This window comes from Pseudoliparis swirei, chromosome 11 (genome assembly GCF_029220125.1).
Source record: "Pseudoliparis swirei isolate HS2019 ecotype Mariana Trench chromosome 11, NWPU_hadal_v1, whole genome shotgun sequence".
Taxonomy (NCBI): domain Eukaryota; kingdom Metazoa; phylum Chordata; class Actinopteri; order Perciformes; family Liparidae; genus Pseudoliparis; species Pseudoliparis swirei.
Window position 1 is genome coordinate 22,302,752 of NC_079398.1, and position 20,036 is coordinate 22,322,787.

The 20,036-nt window shown below is 45.7% G+C and overlaps 1 protein-coding gene across 1 annotated transcript in view; it reads left to right on the forward strand.

Moving 5' to 3' along the window:
* The first annotated feature begins 210 nt into the window (after nt 1–210).
* gfra4a (GDNF family receptor alpha 4a) overlaps nt 211–20,036 on the forward strand; it is a 150,030-nt gene continuing 130,204 nt past the window's right edge. Inside the window, exon 1 of the mRNA XM_056425938.1 lies at nt 211–523. Coding sequence (XP_056281913.1) covers nt 466–523 — 58 coding nt within the window. The 5' untranslated portion in view covers nt 211–465. The remainder of the gene's footprint in view (nt 524–20,036) is intronic.

Here is a 20,036-nt window from a genome sequence, read left to right on the forward strand (position 1 = left end):
GTGCGCACGCAGGTGGAGGCGAAGAGGAGAGGAAGCAGCCGCTCGGGACGGACGGAGGAAAATCGGCCAGGGATGTTAAATACGCGCGAGATTTAGTCCAGCGAAGGACCAAACTGCGCTTTTGTTTTTTCTCCTTCATCCCCGCCCCTCTGCTGTTGCCTCGATTTGGAACCCGCTGACTCGATTTGGCGCAGCTTGTAACTCGTTTTTTTCTTTTCTTTCCTTCCACGACAAAAGTTTGACTGTTAAAAAAAAAGAAGAAGAAGAAATGATGCTCTGCCGCGCTCCCGTTTTTTCATGCAATGCTGTGGATTCCGGCGTCAGCGTGAGTGACCAGTCATCACTTGAGAAATAGCTGCGATTCTTTCGCTCTTAATTTTCGGTGGCAATCGCAACACACGGAGGGCTTTTGATTCTCGCGCATCATCAGCATCGCTCGCCCGGGATTTGCATCCATTTAAATTGATGTCGCACTCCGTAATGGACTTCCTCGGACTGTACTTCTTACAGCTGGCTCTGATCGGTAAGTTGAACCCCACTTGGACCGTGACACGGTGTCGTTGAACTTGTGCACAATGAGCGCGTTGTTCTGCGGACGGTCGCTGGACCCGGTGTCCGCGTGAGCGTCATGAGTGCAACTGTTCTTTTAACGAGTCCTTATTCGTTTGCTCTTTTTTGTTTTGTTTGTCAAAAGTTGCGTCATGATATATGGATGTGCCCGCAAGAGCAGCCAGGTGACGTGAACGCATGCACTACGGGGTCCCGGGCAGCGCGGGGACGCGCGTACCGCGTTATAGAGGTCCACGCAGAAAGACCGCAACATGGACGTGAAGGGCGGCGGACACCGACAGCCGTGGAGCGGCGGCGCTCCCCGGGTTGTCTCCACTCTAGAGAGGCTTGCATGTCTTTCGGTGTTGCCCTGCAGGGAGTGAAGTACACGCACATGATTCCCTAACGGCAGACTGACGTGAGGTCAGATTGCGGAAAGAAAGAGAGCCTAAAACATGCGTTTGCCCCCAAAGCTGCTGGTCCCCGGTTTGACTGCGAAATGATGCCAATTAACGCAGACGGATGCGCTTCAAAGTGTTTGTTTGTGCGCGCGTGCCAGCCTCGCGTGGTTGTAATTGTGCTGGTGTGCGCGCGCGTGCTTGTTCACCTGCCTTTAGCAGGTGTGTTGTCTGGTGTCATGTGTGTTCGGTGCGGACTGGCGGCCAGTGTGTGCGGCGGTTTTGAGCGCGTGGGAGCGCGCGCATTTGTGCACGTGTTTTAGTGTAGGAAGCTAAAACTGCCCAAAGTGGGGCTGCAGGATGAAATCCAACACTGGAATGGTGAGACCACCAGCAGTGCATGTGCACACGCACACATAGCCTACATATATGCATACATAGCCTGCATACATACATAGCCTACATAGCCTACATACATAGCCTACATACATATTACATAGCCTACATACATAGCCTACATACATATATACATACATCACCTACATACACAGGGCTCTCAAGTTTTGAAGACAGACAGGAGTGACATTTCCGTCACTGCTGCACGTCGTCTCTCCCGTCTGAGCTGTGTTCTGCAAGTCTAATTTTTAAATTCATTCGTCGTACATCCTACATACGCGAGATTTTGTGTCCTGATTCTGCTGCACCGTGTTCTGTGAAAGTCCCCCACCACGGAGAGGAAAACGGGACGTATGCAAGGAGGTATTTGTATTTGGGAGATGTATCGTCTGGACGATGGCAGCGCGACATCTCCGACTCCGTCTCCCTGCGCTGCAGCTGTGATTGCAGCCGCTCGCGAGGCACACTGGAGGCAGCCTTGCATGCTGGAAGTACATTGGAAATTCGGGGGCTCCCGGACGAGCTGTTCCACCACCTTGAACCCTAAACACACACACACACACCCAAGGCACTCCTCTCTGCCCGACTTCCCCTGAAGGATGTGATGCTCCTCTGTCCCCCCGTCTCCCCACACATCTCACATCGCGTGTGAAACGCGTGTCGCCGCACTGCGCTGTCACTCAAAAAATGAGCCGGGTGGGTACGTGACGGAAGGATGTGAGGAGGGGAGTCAGTCAGTCCTCGTCTTTTCTCAGCAGAAATCCTCACCTTGTCAAAGAGATGTCAAAATAGCAGAGAGTGTCTTACCCAGGGCCTCCTGATCCTATCCATCACCCACACAGGGAGGCAGAAGGGGGGGGGGGGGATCAAAGGCAGGGAAGCAGCTTTAGCCTGAAGGTTATGGGATGACCAAGGTGGTCCGTTTGGATCCACGGGGGGGGGGATCAAAGTGGATTGGGGAAATGAGTCTTAATGTGCTGGCAGCAGATCTGTTGGTTTGAGAGCACATGAGCAATTCCTGAGGTGGAGAAGAAAGTGGTAAATACAAATAGTAACTTCCAAATGAAATTCTTAATCTGAGCTGCAAAGGTTCGAGGATGCGAACGTGTTTCCGACCAGTCAAATCCCGTTTGCGACTTTCTGTGATGCATTTTCCGCGTCGTCTCCTTTGTCCTGCAAAGCAGAGCAGCAATTATTTTTAATCTAAAGTAGAACATGAAACGCGCTAAAGAAACTCTTTCATTTGTGGGTTTAATTGTGATGCGGCGTCGTTCCGGCAGCACTCGGATGCGAGCGAAGTCATTCCTGCAACTTGGAAACGTACCAAAGTGCCCTCGAGCCCGTGTGTCGACAGCACTCGCTCTCGGGTGTTTGTATGGGCAGAATGGCTCGGCTGGAGGCCGGTTCAATGGAAGTGACCCTCTGCTAAGTCCGGCCCCCCAGATCGCAGATAGCCAATCATAGCGTAGCATCAGCCTGCTCTCATTAAACCGCCAGTATGCGAGGTTCCTGTAACTTGCAGGGTTGAACTCGTGCACTAAAAAAAGGAAACGAGCATCTATTTACTTCACATATTAATTGGCGTATTTCCTGCTCAGTCTTGTGACGGTCCAGTGATACATTTTCTCCTGCCCACACTACGCTGACATTTTATCTGTTGCAATCATGACTAATAAGTTGACCAGGTTATTCGGCATATTATTTTTCTCTAAGTGATAGGAGGGTTTGCACTTTTTCAACAGTGTGAATAGTGTTCTATCAACAGTTACACTCGGTAGGGGAAAAACAAATACACGACCAAATTGCAGATTCCTAAATCAAGTAATTAAAATGTTCAAACGGCAGCATTTCAATATTACTGTCGAATTAATGAACGTGTGATCCGTTTTTACCACAATCAATCACGTCGCGCTAAATGTCAGATGGGAAACAAATATCTTGATTATTACGTTAAAACAGAAATCAGTTAGGAGATCATTTATAATATTATTCAGCTGTTTTTACACCTGCTTTTCATGTTGTACTGGAGATGGCTTGTTTGTCAGGAAAAAGAAAATCATTAAAATCACTCATCACAACTCGAGAGCCATTTCAAGTTCCTATTTTTTCCAGAGGAAAGTGATTGCAGTGTTGAGATGCGGCTCTGAGAGGAAGCTGGCTGCTGATTATCATTCTTCACTGGCTAATTATTTACCGATTGACTTTCCAGTCCAGTTGAACATATTTTTTGAGAAGTCCTTCTGTACTTGGCTTTATTATTCATTGCAGCAGAGTGATCTGATCTTCAGAAGAGAAGAACAGCCTCAGATCTACAATGACTAGAGTTATATTACAGTTTGTCCTTGTTTTCTTTTACTCTCTTTCTCAATAATAATAAGTGATCTCTATTTTCGTTCGAGTGTATCCAGTGTATCGAGTCATCCACACAACCGTGTTGCAATGGGAAGGCTACTTCGGCATTGTTTGTTGGTTAAACAGCAATCAAGCCAAAGAGTGCTATATATATATATAACTATATATATAACTATATATATATAGTTATATATATATAACTATATAAAACTATATAAATATATATATATGGCATTTCTTAAAATGTTTTAGAAGAGAAAAAACTTGGTTCAGTCCATCACTTTGTGCTGGTTTTGATATTCCTCATAAATATTAAGTCGTTGCTACCTATGGACAGTAATAAAACAATCGCACAACCAAATATCTAAATGGGCCCAGCTCAACTAGTTTTCTCTGAAGGCTGTATTAATGGGTTTTTATGGCCACAAGGGGGCAGAAAGATGACTTGGCTTATTAGGGCCGGAGTTCAGTGAATTAGGAGTAAAACAAACACAAATGGTGCTCAAAGAGGCTGGAAAGTTATCTCACTTTGAACCAATGGAGCCATTTGAATTGTGTTAATGGGGCAGTATTAATGAATGAGGCTTCACATCGTACATCTCTAAATGTTGGCGTGGAAGATGTAATTGCGTGTATTTGTGTTTTACACGACGGATGCATAACAGAGGGACGGTGACGCACTCTGCAGATCAGAAGATGGACTTTTCTCTCCCAATTACAAACTCACAGAGGAGAGCCAGCCGCGTATCCAAGCAGAACTCCTCCTACCCCTCCCGGCACTTATTCAGCCTCATCACTCTATGCTTTGTATGGGAATGTATAATTAGCTCCTCGCATGTTTGGTGACCTTGAATTGTGGCAGATAATGTTCTCGTTTTTTTTGCAAGTATGCGCTTTATGCGTTCCTCCTCCTCACCACCACCACACCCTGACACATGTATACTTCATCGTTAGAATGAAGTTTCCATGGTGGATGAAAACATCGCGCGGTTTCTTGATCTCTCTTACAGTGGAAACTTCTCTGTGCCTTTTTTTAAAATTCCCCATATGTGGAATGGGAGGGATTAAAAGAAGATGTATTTCTGTTGTAGTGGTCCAATTATGGAATAATGTTGAAATAGAAGTAAGAATGGTGAACTCCTTTTTGTTTTTTACGGGAATTTTTTTATTTTTTATTCTTGAGTTATAAATGTAATTAAAAACGGATTAATATGGAAGATGTATGTGGTAGTATATATAAATATATTTTGTTTTTGATCTTGTTTATTGTTTTTTTGTTTTATTTTCATTATTTTATATTAATTTTCTGATTTATTTTGATTTCAATTTAGGATAGGAATTTATAAGCATTTTTTGCTTCTACCTATACCTTTTCAGTCTCTCTTTTGTATATTATATAGGATAATATTGTATTGGATTTGATTGACTGAATAAAAGAATACAAACAAAATACAAACAAACAATTATCTTTCTCTCCGTGAGGCCGGAGTCGTCATTGGGCATCGAGCAGAGAGGAGATGTGTGTCCTCTGCAGAGCGTCTCACCGCAGCCGAGTCGCTCTTTCCATCCCAGAGTGCGTCGCCTCGGTTTGGAGCCTCAGATCGGCGGCGCCGCCCCCTTTTGAATCCAAGCTTCAATTTCCCCCGTTTGTCGTCGATGGCGAGCGCCCGTTGCTCCGCGGCCCAGAAGCGGAGATGGTTCACATTTGCAGATATCGCTCGTGACGCCCGATCCATCTTGCGCGATCGATTTTATTGATTTCGTTCGTCAACCGTCTCCTCGCTGAGATAACGCCGTGGCAGAACCGTTTTTTTTTTTTTTTAACGGAACGCTGCTCCCCGTACACTCCATCAAGAGCGTGCAACAGTGGATGTAGTCCTGACTATAAAACAGATGTACGAATAGACGGAGCTATACATCTTTTCTGTTGATGTCGTTTAGTCTTATTTTCTGTTTCCCTGTTGAAGAAAAAAAAATAGACTAACTAAAATATCAATCCTGTTTTAACTGCGAGTACACAAAGAATATGAACTGGAAACTGTGATAAATATTCATTCTATACAATGTGTATACAAGGAAAATGAACTGTAGACTGTAATACATTTTCATCAAGAAGGGGTCTGGGTCTTGGCCAAGTTGGCTCACTGGCTACAATCCAACCGCCCTTCCTGAAGAGTGAAAGCAAAACCCCAGAAAGAAGAAAGGTGAAGAACCCGGCAGCCGGTGTCTGCAGCTCAGCCAATGGATTTGCAACCACGTTCTAAATATGAAGCCATTACTGCACGTTTATATTAAATCTAAAGCTCTCTGCCTATTAAAAAAGGGGGATCTATGTAATAATAGGTTTAACATTCAAATGTCCACCTCAGGGTTGTAGACCTCGTTGTGTATAGTAATGCTACGGTTTGAATCCACGTCTGTCCTCAGGTCATCGTTTTATCTTCACCGACATACGCCGCGGTCAGCGGACGTGTTCGAGCTGCGGTTCATCCTCGGGTCCAGGTGGACGGTCTGAATAAATTCCCTTGAGGTGTTCCTCAGATATGTCGCTTTCGCTCGAGCATGTGGGTGGGGAGGGCGTGCGTGCCAACGTACGGAAGGACAATCTAAAAACACGACGCCACGGCCGTGCCAGGATTTTATTTATTTGTTACTGCGAGTGTCACCGTCGGATACGCGTCGTGGAATTACATTTTCTAAATCAAAGTTCACATGTACTCTATACTTTAAAAAGGAGGGGCGAACAAATGTCAGAGAATTACAGAGAACTCCACACCTTCTCCTTGGGCTAAAGGTGCGTTCACACCAAAAGCTAAACTATTTTTCGCGTCGCCCAAAACGCGTGAGTTTACTCGCTCGACCGTTCGCCGTGTCCTCACCATGAGCGTCCAGACGCTCCGCGAGGGGCGGGGCTTATCTCCGTGTCTCGTCTCCGTAGAGACCGTTATCATCTCCTTCATCCACCAGAATAACTCACCACTAGTTCTGCTTTATACTTGTTGTGGACGTCCCACACACTAACGCCCTCGTGTTTGGGTTGATGACATCACCCGTAGGCTCACTCAGCTCGGTCACTTTCACCGATGAAGTCACCGTTACGTCTGAAAGACTTCCGCTTCCAGCTACGAAAGAGAACTCAACAGCCGATTGGCCCGAGTTGCGAGATGACGCCTCAAAGTTGAAATATTTAAACTCGGGTGAAAATTGCGGCGATGCAAACGCTTCGCTTTTGGTGTGAACGCACCTTAAGACGGAAGAGCGGGAATGAAAGTGCAGCACGGCGAGTCCAGAACGACAGTGTTCCTTATTATGTTAAAGCCCTGTCACGGCCACCGGCTTTTGTTGAGGGCCGATTACGCCACGGAGACAATTACCCCGCCCTTGCCTCTCTGGCAGGATATGGCATTTACCGCCACTGCATCCCATCGCCAGACGTTTAACTTTCCGATGACAAGGCTGCGAAATGGCTGCGGCTGATTGTGAGAGCCTAAAAGGGTGCAATTAATCAGAAGAAAAGTTTTGTGAGTGGGGGGGGGAAGAAGGCAGCGTGGAGTTGGCTTGGCGGAGAGAATAACAAGTGGTCATGAAACGCGCTCGCGGGACTTGAAGGCCCTTCATCAAGTGTTCACAGTGCTTTAAGCCTCTAAGTGCGTCTGTCAGTGTGTATTTAAGTAGAAGGAACTTCCAGCGTCTCGTTATGACTGGTGCAAACGATTACCCAGACCCATAAAATACAGACTCTTATTACTCCACCGTTTTATTGAGAGAGGGGCTGGAGGTGACGATCATCTCCTCGTTATCTGGATGCAGCCGACACGCAGCCGCCGCTTCTCGTCACGAGCCGCCGGCTCCCGGCTCTCGTTCACGTGTTCCAAATCACACGAGCCGCTCGCATTCCAGCCGTCTGGCGAACTGTCATGACGGCGCGTTAGTTTAGCGCAACTCGAGTCAAAGATGTACGACGCACAGTCGTTGCTAGGAGATATGCGCTCAGGTGAACGGTGATTGTTTTACCCTCGTTAGCTGGGTCTCTATTAAAGCGGGAAGATTGATCGACTATTTAATGCCAACTGTGATGACCCGCAATTGATAAAAAAGTTTAACCCTCCTGTTACCATTGGGGTCAATTTGACCCCACACAACTTGAACGCATTGGTGTTCTTTGGGGTCAATTTGATATTAAAAATATGTACTTAGAAGTAATATAAAGCCATTAAAATACCAAAGAGATATCTCTTTCCAATTTGAGGTCAATAAGTGAGATTTTAATGGTGATCTGCATATTTCGCCATAGCCGTGAACAAGTATTCTGGATGTATCGGGTGGGGGGGGGCCTTTTATGTAATGGGCTATTTAGGTAGTCAACAAACAAACAAACAAACATAAGGTACCTTGGGAAAAAATATGAATTCTAAGAATTTTCTGGATGTTTTAATTGCTGGGGTCAAATTGACCCCAAGGGTAAAAGATGTTCGTACATTTGAAGGTAACAGGAGGGTTAATGAAACAAAAGTTAAAACTGAGTTTTTTGGGCTTTTCTTTACTCTTGTATGGCATTGGATGGAATATCTTTTGAGCTGTTGGAAAAGCTGAAATTTGAGGCTGTCCTCTTGGGCTTCAAGAAACGCCGCTCGACATTGTTACATCTTCTGACGCGACATTTTTTTTGCTCCGCCCCGAGACGGAGAGCCGAGAAGTGTTAACGCGACACGTCGAGACAGAAATGACATGCTGTTGTGTAGATACGATCAACAACATACGGCTGTTTAGTTTCATAAAAGACCAAAGACGTGCTAAAGAGAAAATTTCAGGGGGGCGGGCCAATTTTTTTTAATGTCATGCGATCTACCAATACTACGCCGCGATCGACTGGCAGGTCGCCGCGATCGACGTATTGAGCACCCCTGGTATACGGTATAACACGTGTTTTTACCACGCTTTTGCAGCTGCCGTATAAGCAATTGACATCACTGTGTTCTCTTTTATTAGTATGATGTTGGACGTTTTCATGTATTCTAGAAATGGTCTAGAAATGGACGCCTGTTTTAGGATTCAGAAAGAGGCAGTTTTCCTCGGTCAGCGTGTCCAGAAAGTTCAGCCAGCAAGAGTTTCTAGTTAAAGCCCCATAATGGAGTTTTCCCCTTTTAGCGCCCCCTTCAGTTTTGGAGGTATTTAACGTTTACTTCAGTGTGGTAAATACCCAGTTACGATAGATGCAGCCTCGCATACACTTGTATTGATGACCAGACAAAGTCAGAAACCAAGAAATGATGTCAACCGATAAGGTAAGAATATTCAAAGATTTTACATAAATATGACTGCATAGTTTTATTCATTGTGATATCGGAGATGAATGCCAACATAACCAAAAGAATGACAACATTTAGTTTAGATGAAATACCGATCGCGTTTTCAGCCTATATACGTTGTTTTCTAAATGTTTGAATGTGGAGTACGTGTGATCGAATACAATATTGTTGACAACACCAAAAAGCTTCATATTCATAATTTACATTGGAACGTGTAATTCACTACAAGAGACTTCGCTTGCTTCGCCCTTATACTGGAGCTGCGAGCGTGGACTGGCACTATATGACATTGCGTAATCACTGCCAGAAAGCAGGTGGAAGTCCATCCGCCCCGGATCGGGCGGCTCCAGAATCCTACATAGCGGAGTTATTTCCCCACAGACCCCCGATGGCGGAGACGCAAATCGCCATATTAAAAGTCATTGTAGCGGCACCATTTTTTTCAAGCTGTTATTTTAAGGTATAATTGTTGCATAATGTTACTTTAAGTCATCGAGGACAGTTCATAGTTGCAAAGCTTCTCTCTCATGATTGCAGACAATGACTCGATTGTCAATTAGCCGAGAAATACGGAGACATGGCATCAGATGTGAGGGACTGGCAAGTCTGAAAGGACCGTCGCGAATAGATGGAAACAAACCGTGTGGAAATAGTTGTGTGGTTAGTAAAAACAAACAACAACTGCATCACAGAACTCGACAGTAAAGCAATTTGTTTGGGTTCGGATCCGCCTTGTAAAAGAAGGTTTTCAAATTTAGTTTCCCTGTTCCTCCAAGCAGATTGTTGTTGTAGCAGCAGGATTGTCTTTGAGGATTATAAATGTGTTCCAAAATGCTTCTTTCTGTAAACGACTGCGGCTTCTTTCAGAGATTGTTTATTTTAATGGAAAGACGGACTTTTGGAATCCATCAAAGCAGAACCCAAAGATATAAAGCCAGAAATTACATCAGAGAGAGAAGTGTTTGTGCATCTCTGCCGGCCACAGCTCACGTGTCGGTGAGGTCATATTTAAGAGGCGGCTCCTCCACTCGCAGCTTACTTTTCCCCGACACCTCTCAGATGAGAGTAGAGAGCCGAGGGGGAGCAGAGATCCCAATATGGATGACATCCTGCCTGGGATCAGGGGGGCTAATTGTTTTTTAATCAGAGCTGCCGTTGAGGTATGGAAACAGACGAGGTGTGTGTGAAATTGGGACTCGGGGGATCATGTTTGGTGCCAGGCAGTCAACTGACTGAGCCATCGGGGAGGAGGAGGAGGAGGTGATGTGCAGATGGGGCCAAATCGCAGCCGGCGAGACGACCATCCTGTCTCAGATACGTGCCAGATAACATTTATAAGGGCTAATAAAAGAATTTGCGGCTCGATCCTGTCACACGGCTTCCGCTCTGTAGTCTGTTCGCGGGCCGCTCGGCTAATTATATATATATATTTTTTTTATTATTGCAAATTGAACAAAACGGAACATACAAAAATTGGAAGATGTTCAAGATTTCATGAAGATACTGAATCCAAAAACAATGTATTGGCTGTGATGACGAGGCAGTTTGAGTCTTGACTGATTTCCCAGAATATTTGTCACACAAAGTTGGATTTTGCTCCTGACAACATGCAGTGTTGTCTTAACATATGAAAACGCACCATATGTTCTGCATGTCCCTTGGTGTTTTTCTGTGACCTTGTGTTTACTCGACCAAATCACACCAGCCGACTGAAAGCAGCCTTTCCGTGATGTTTGGGACATTTAAAACCGCCTGGACTTATTTCATGTTTCCAAGTCTTAAAGACCAGTTCTTCTCTCCGTTAGCCGGCTGCTAGTGAGTCGGCTTTAAATATCAGGACAAATAAAGAGAAACTGCGATTACAATTTAAAACATGTTCTTTGGTAGAGTCTGTGCACATTACAACCGTAGAGTCGTCAACTACAGCCACCAAGCACTTCCAAGTTATGGTGGAAATGTCAAAACAAATGACGCCTCGGAGGCTGGATTCAGCAGCTTGGTGGTTCATTCCCGATAGTTTTATTTTTTGAGTCATCCCTTTGCCTGGTGTCTTCTCCCTGGTAATGGCCTATGAGGCTCATGGGTACTGTAGCTTTTTTAAAAGCCTTTTGTTATGACACGGTGGGCAAAAAACACTCATAAACGTTTCACAACCCAACTTTCAGTGATTTGTGTCCGTTAACTAACCAGCGTTGATCTGCTCATTGGAGCAATTGTTTTGTTGGCTGGGTTTGTAATGTGGATGTATTCCTCCGAAACAGCCAGCCAGCTATCGACCCGCTCTCTCTGGAACACACGGTGAGGGATCTGTGGAGGAGGATTGGCTCAACAGCTTTAAATGAGTTTCTTTTGGCGTTTTTTCTTGCAACTTACCTGATTTATCCTGATGTGCAATATAAATATGCTTCATTGTGAGGCTACCACTCGGTATATTGTTACATTTTAAACTAGAACGGGCACTCGGTAGAGCGCATACCTTCGCATATCACAAGATTGGGCATTGAATTATGAACATTTTGGCATTAGTTGCATGCCAATTGGACAAAAATGTATCGTGCTATGGTAAAAAAAAGATTTTGACCTTTCCATGATCTTGACCTTGACCTTTGACCCGATTGATCCCAAAATCTAATCAAATGGTCCCCGGATAATAACCAATCATCCCACCAAATTCCATGTGATTCAAGAAGATTTGACCTGTTCATGACCTTTGACCCGATCGATCCCAAAATCTAATCAACTGGTCCCCGGATAATAAACAATCATCCCACGAAATTTCATGCGATTCGGTTCAATACTTTTTGAGTTCTGCGAAAGATTTTGACCTGTTTATGACCTTTGACCTTGACCTTTGACCTGATCGATCCCAAAATCTAATCAACTGGTCCCCGGATAATAAACAATCATCCCACCAAATTTCATGCGATTCGGTTCAATACCTTTTGAGTTTTGCGAATAACACGCATATAAATAAATAAATACACGGCGATCAAAACATAACCTTCCGGCATTTTCAATGCGAAGGTAATGACGAACGCGACTTCTTGATTGTTAAATGCAGAACGACAATTCTGCTTACCATGATACGGAATATCCATAGAACTAAAATACATACACTACCGTTCAAAAGTTTGGGGTCACTTAGAAATAACTTTATTTTTCAAAGAAAAGCACTGTTTTTTCAATAAAGATAACATTAATCAAAAATACACACTATACATTGTTAATGTGGTAAATGACTATTCTAGGTGGAAACGACTGGTTTCTAATGAAATATCTCCAGAGGTGTATAGAGGCCCATTTCCATCAACTATCACTCCAGTGTTCTAATGGTACATTGTGTTTGCTAATCACCTTAGAAGACTAATGTCTGATCAGAAAACCCTTGTGCAATTATGTTAGCACAGCTGAAAACAGTTATGCTGGTGATATAAGCTATACAACTGGCCTTCCTTTGAGCTTGAAGTTTGAAGAACAAAATTAATTCTTCAAATATTAATCATTATTTCTAACCTATTTTCTATTCAATTTTCAATTCATTTGATGAATAAAAGTGAGTTTTCATGGAAGACACAAAATTGTCTGGATGACCCCAAACTTTTGAACGGTAGTGTAAATAAAAATGTATGGAGAGAGCAGGAACTCAACGCTCTGTGCACCCATTTCACCTCCATTGTTGTTGTGGTTCAGTACCTGTATTCAACATGCAGGATGTGATGGTTGTCTTATTTGTCCCGCCTCTCCTCCATTGTGATTGGACGGCTGTATACAATTTAAATTCAATTCAGTTTATTTGTATAGCCCATTTTCACAAATTAGAAATTTGCCTCAGAGTGCTTTACAATCTGTACATATAGACATCCCTGACCTTTGACCTCACATCGGATCAGGAACAACTCCCAAACAACCCTTCAGGGGGAAAAAAGGGAGGAACCCTTCAGGAGAGAACAGAGGAGGATCCCTCTCCAGGATGGACAGGTGTAATACAAATATTGATTGAAATATTTAAGCCTTCCAAGGGAAGATTTGTTTTTCCTCTTTGCTGATTTTGCTTTCTCTTTGATTGAGAGTGCGACGCTATCGGTCGAGTCTTCAAAGCGAGAGACGCCGGCTCCATCGGATGAGTGGCGGGTGGGCGGGGCTACCGACACACCGCCAGCCTGGAGACTAAAAGTAGAACCCTGGAGCTTTAGGGGAGAATGCTAATGAAGAAATCTGACAGGCGTTCTCTGTGAGGGGGAGAATTAAACTGCTGTTATTAAACCATCAATACATTCATGTCCTACAGGCCTCGGGATGGATTCATACGTGACTATCATACGCAGCGCAGGATAAGACGGGGGGGCTGTCGGCGCTCCGTGGACCGTCTCCCTTTAGCTCAGCTGAGAAATCCTCCCTTAAAGGTCTTTTTTGCTACAGCACATCTAAATACAGTCCTTTTTTTTGGGGGGGGGGGTGGTTTATTTCAAAGGGTTGTGATTAACGTGCCACACACACCTACACACACACACACACACACAATGTATCAGAAATGAGTTTCTTTCCTTTGCCGTTTCATCTGTTGCGTGTTTTTCGCCGGTGGGGAGATCCGTGTTTCCATATCTCTCTAACGGGAACAGACATATCGGATGTTGCGGGCGGGTTTTGAACTCTCGCATTACTCTCCGTGTCAATCACGAGGGCCACCAGTCTGGCGTTTTTTTAAATTTTATTCTGAATAAAAACCCTCCTCCAAATTCGAAGCGATGAAAAGAAGAAACCCTGATCTCATTGATCTGAACATTTCCAATGCTCGCTTTTTTTTCTTCTTTTAAAAAAAATTCTGAGACCTGAAGATTAGTTGAAATAGAGAAACCAAGGTAAGGTAAGTGGTCAAATTAAATCCCTCTGGGTGTGAATTGAATTTCTCCGGGCCTCACGGCTTCCTGTCAGTGACAGAGAGAGCTGCCTCTCTTTGTCTTCCTACGAGTAAATTCCAATTAGCCAGCGGGTGTATGTCGGTGTGCCGTCAATGACAGTCGACGCCTCTGTCCTAAAGACGATGACAGGAGCAGTATATTGACCGCGGCCCTTTCAGTGCCTCTTATATGGAACAACAGACCGTTACCACAGATATTGATTTTTAAATATCTTCTTTGATTGCAGACGGACGGCCTTTCTGAACTGGCCACTTGCGACCGAGAGGGTTTCTAGAAAACAGCGCAACACTCGCGCAGCCCTTTGTGCTGGAGCCGCTTCTTCAGACAATTAACACTCTCATTTACTCCCAAAGTGTTTTTCATCTCCTTTGAAAATTGAAAATATTCACCCCTGGTGTTTTCCATTACATCACGTGTCATTTAGCAGACTCTTTTATCCAAAGCGACGTACAATAAGTGCATTCAACCACGAGTACAAACTCAAGAAGCAAGAAAGTAGCATTTCTACAAGAAAACCAAACTACAAAAATACAAAAATACCATAATTAATTGCCATTACAGATCCTTTTGTTACGACGTGTTGCCAGTCCTTTGCATTTATTTTTGTAGTAACGAGCAGGTGCGAAGACGCCTCCTGAGATTACCTTCCCACACCCATATATGAACAATCGCACATCGAGCACTCACACTTTCAAATGACGCTCGTCACCGCTCGCGCTCCCCGTTTCCTCCATCTGGTCCGTTCCATCCATTCGGTGGACAAAAGCCGTGTTCCTCCTGCATCAACCCGCCTCGCGGACACCGCTGTGAGCTGGGATCGTCGCAGGAATGTGAACACGGAGACTTTGGCCACGTTTACACATAGCCGGGTATTTACAGAAACGAAGATTTCTGCCCCTCCGTTTTCAAAAATAACGTTGTACACACAAGGTCGTTTTCAAAAAAGTTTCTGTTTATATGAACCCGCATAAATACACCCCCGGGCGCCATCATAACTATGCCAAACCTGTAGTGGGCAGTGTAACGAGAAGGATAAAGACATGCAAACCAATCAGAATTCTCAAGACTCGAGACCTCCGAGAAGTATCCTCATATCAAGGAGGAAATAACTCGGGCGCACCTGACAACGAAAATGAAGGCAGTCGACACTGGACGTAGGAGCCAGTGTTGCCAGGTCCAGTTTTCCGTGGAATTGGGCTACTTTTGAAGTGTTGCCGCGGGTTGAATTTGTTGTCCGCTGGTTCGGGTAGACCTATTTTGCATGCAAATTACATGAATATCTTTAAATAAAAATCCATATTTTAAATGAAATAATTTATTTATACACAAATCCTCCCAAACTGACTCCAGATCAGCACGTACACACATGGACATTGGACACGTCCACATACACACACTTTAAAAGCAGTGTATATGGTTTGGCACGGGCATATTTTGAGTTCTGATATTGGGCTGGTACACACAGACCTGGCAACCCTGGTAGGAGCGGCCAAACTAACTGTAAACAGGACGCTCACATGACGTGAAGCATTGTTAGTCGCATACTGTGACGTTTGACAACCTAAAACTCCGTTTGACTTAGTTCACACGCAAGCACAAAAACGGAGTTTTCAGAAATCTCCACTTTGGCCGGAGTTTTTAGAAATGATCGTTTTCCGTGATAAAACCTCCGTTTTTGTGTAAATGAAAGGCCAAAACGCATGAAAATATATGCGTTTTCCCATCGTGTAAACGGGGCCTTTGTGTAGCATCTATATCTGTACGTCGCCGTATGTGCGTCTGTATTCGGCAGTGAGAGCAAATATCCCTCCTGGACAATGAATCTGAATGAAATATAAAAGAGGAGCTTCAAAAAGCAACAAACACGGTCTTAATCCGACTGGGCCTTTTGGAACAGAAGTGAGAGAACGATGGAGTGCAGTTACACACCGGGGCCGCCTCAAACCACGCACACTCGGATGTTTTCTTCAAATCGAACGACCGATGCCACTTCGATTGGCCGGGGTCTGCCCCTTTCATCGTCATCGTCTGGCGTCAGAGAGCCTCGTTTATTTTGAGGAGACTTTTATTTCGGGACGCTGTCATGTGGAACAGTGCATATAAAGGTGCGTTCACACCAAAAGCGAAACGATTTTTTCGCGCGACCGAATCCCATGAAAAGTCAACGTACAGACGCGTGTGGCTGCGATAGACGCGATATTTTCCAGGGCGGCGCGTTTGGGGCGACGCGATGTGGGCGACGCGTTTCCAGCGGCGCAATTTTCGCCCCGAGTTGAAATCTTTCAACTTTGAGGCGTCATCTCGCAACTCGGGCTAATCGGCTCTTGAGTTCTCTCTCGTAGCTGGAAGCGGAAGTCTTTCAGACGTAACGGTAACTTCATCGGTGAAAGTGACCGAGCTGAGTGAGCCTACGGGTGATGTCATCAACCCAAACACGAGGGCGTCAGTGTGTGGGATGTCCACGACAAGTATAAAGCAGAACTAGTGGTGAGTTATTCTGGTGGATGGAGGAGATGATAACGGTCTTTACGGAGACGAGACACGCAGACAAGCCCCGCCCCTCGCGGAGCGTCTCGACGCTTATGGCGAGAACACGGCGAACGGTCGAGCGAGTAAACTCACGCGTTTAGGGCGACGCGAAAAATAGTTTTGCTTTTGGTGTGAACGCACCTTGAGATGTGAAGCCTGCCTCGTGATTTTAGGCAGTGGTCAGATCAAACGAAAGAGTGGGGGGGACTGAGAGATGGAAGAGAGGAAGAAAACCAAAGTCGGGGTGAAGGAAAAGTCTTTTCCAGACGTCTGCTGGCTCTCCTTCTTCCCCTCGTCTCATCTTTTTTTGGTTTAATTTGCCTCTTCTAACTCCGTCCAGCGCCCACCCCCCTTTCCCGTGTGATCCCGGCTCCTCGGCCCCGCGTGGCTCCAGGCCTTCCCACTGAAGTGTGACCCGCCGCCGCCGCGCATTGATCTAAGGTCACTCGGCATCACGCCGGTGACCTTTCACAGATTCCAATTATTTGATAATCGACCGCGTCCTCCGTCCCCTCAGATGGTTTCAGGCATTACATGTTCACACGGCGCTCCGGCAGCCGAGTGAAACGCAGCGTTTGGGGTTTACTTGGTTTCAAACACTATCAAAGCTTTTTTTTTTTTTAGGCTTATTCACCTCCCCATTATAGCGACACTGTCGAGGAGATGAGCTAAGAGTAGATAGCCTCCGAGGTCAGAAGCACTTCACTTGCTCGGATACTCCTCCATGCTATCGGCCATGGCCTCCCTTAAAGACAGGAGAGGAAGTAGACCTCGGATGGCGCTGCAGCCGATTGGCTGTCATTGGCCTCGTCCGACGCGCCACTTCTTGTCTGATCAACAACCTGAATAAACCCAGGCTTGCGTGTTCGCGGCGTGAAACGAGACATGAAAAGTGATCTCGACCACGGCAAGATTAGATAAAAGCCATCGAGCGACCGAAGAATGCTCCTGGCCGCCCCATCCATGTCGTTTAACGCCTCACACGGTGCACCGGTAGCGCTGTTGTAGTGCACTCCTGAGTGGAGGGGGGCCCCGAGAGCCCAAAACGCATTATAAGACCAAGAGGCCGGCCCTTAGACGGCAGGCCAAGAATGTGGCAGGGCCGAGGCCATGATGGATGACGGGGCGCACCGAATGTTTTATTGAGGCTGTAGCACGGCGCATCGTGACAACCGGAATGAATGAGATCCGTGGCACCGCCTCCGGTCCCTCTTTTATTTATTTATTTATTTATTTCTATATATTATTATATATTTATTTATTTCTATATATATTTATTTCTATATATTTATATATATTTATAGATTTATATATATTTAATAAATATATATAAATCTATAAATAAATATATAAATATTATTTATATATATTTATATATATATATCAATATATATATATTTTCACATCTAGCAATAATGTTGGTTCAGTTTCTCCCGTTATCAATTTTCAAACTCTGCTGTTCAACTGTGACTTATGTAACACTTGGTCTAAAGAGAAGGATGGTTGCTAATCTCCTCGATGATGCGGAGGATATTTATAACTTCCGTCGGCTCCCGGCAAAAACTTTTTCAGATGCGGAAGGAAGGAAGCATCTGGAAACGGCTCGTCTGTGGCACTTCCACGCTGGACGTCCTAAATAGCGGAGCGATGGAAACGGCCTCCTGATATTTATATGATGAGGTTCTTCAATCACCGCGATGTGAACCGTGCCGTGTCATTTTAAAGATAAACTGTAAGATTTGATCATTGTATGGCAGTAAAATGTCATTATGGCGTGGTATGTGTGTTGACGCCACTCCCTCAAGGGGAGTTTAAACCAGCTTCCAGTCATACTGACCCATGTGTTACGGAAACATGAAGAATTTTTTTTGCATTAGTGCTTTAATCAGCTTTTCCTTGCCGCTTTGAGTAGTAGCATTTTATTTAAATTGTTATCTTGCTGCAGCTTAAAAGTCATTGGAAGTTGTTATCTGAATGTTTCCAGATGACAAAAAGGTGAACGCTTTAAGGATTTGATGGCGACGGTGATTTCCTCCCACATTACTCCACTGGTTCTAGTGTTCCATCACAATCCCCCATTTCAGGTCGGATGTTATTGTAATATATTAACCGGGTGGAGTAATGAAAACAGTTTGTGTTTAGGGTGTTTCTGCACACGGCAATGGAAGAAAGTCTCCTCGCTGTTTTAGCGTTTGGAGTTGAGCTTCTTTTACCTTATTTACAGCTTTGGGTTTCCAGTCCTCGTTCTTTTTTTTTGTCACTTACATTTTTTATTCGTTTAGTAATATAAACATAAAACAAGTAAAAAAATGTCTGACAAAAACATATATATATCTATATGTTTTTGTCAGACATTTGTTAGGATCTGGAGTTTGTGTCTAGTTTTGTGTCTTGTTTAGAAGTCCTTGTGTCGTCTGTCTCCCTGTGATTGTCTGCCCTGGCCCTGATTGTTTCCTTCTGTGTGATTGCTGGTCCCGCCCTCATTGTGTCCACCTGTGTCTCGTTCCCCGTTGTCCAATCCTCTCACCTTGCCTGTGTATGTAAACCCTGTTCGTCTCATTCCCAGTGTGGCTTCGTACTGTTTGGTCCGCGTTTTTGTCGTTCCTGTCTGGTCTGGTCTGTGATTTTTGTAATTAAATAGTTTGTGCAGTAATGTCGGCGTTTGGGTCCTCTCTTGCTGCGACAACCGTGACCACACATGACAGAACGAAGCCACCAATAATGGACCCAGCCTTCAGTTTCCGCTGCACGGTTCCTGCCTGGCCAGCTAATTGTCAGGTACTTCTTGAGGAGATGTGGGAGTCCCTCCGGGCCCTGCAGTCAATGTTGGCGGTTCGAGTCCCCGGTGTTCCGTCACAGGCTCCAGACCCCGAGGTTCCAGTCCCCGGTGTTCCGTCGCCGGTTCTGGTCTGGCCAGCCTCCCATGATGTGCATCTCCACAACATGTGGGAGTCCCTCCGGGCCCTTGGCCCTGTGCCGGGTCCAGACCCCGGTGTTCCGTCACCGGTTCCAGTCCACGATGTTCCGGTTCCGTCACAGGCTCCAGACCCCGAGGTTCCAGTCCACGATGTTCTGGTTCCAGTCCCCGGTGTTCCGTCGCAGGTTCTAGTCCACGATGTTCCGGTTCCAGTCCACGATGTTCCGGTTCCAGTCCCCGGTGTTCCGCCGCCGCCTCCAGCCCCCGATGTTCTGGTTCTAGTCCCCGGTGTTCCGTCGCCGGTTCCAGCCCCCGATGTTCCGGTTCCAGTCCCCGGTGTTCCAGTCCCCGGTGTTCCGCTGCTGGCTCCAGCCCCCGATGTTCCAGTCCCCGGTATTCCGCCTCCGTTCCGCCCGGCCCCGGTTCTCCCCATCCCGCCTCCGTCCCGGTCAGTCACAGTTCCCCGTGTCCCGTCCATCCCCGGTTCCCCGTGACCTGTCCCATCCAGTCACAGTTCCCCATGTCTCGTTGCCCGGTCCTGGTCCCACAGAGCCCCCATCCCAAGACCCCGGTACCCCTGTGACTTCCTCTCCTGAGCCCGGTCCCCTAGCTCCCCACTCATGTCCTCCGGCCCGCCCTTCCCCTTGGCCTGGTTATCGTCCTGCGG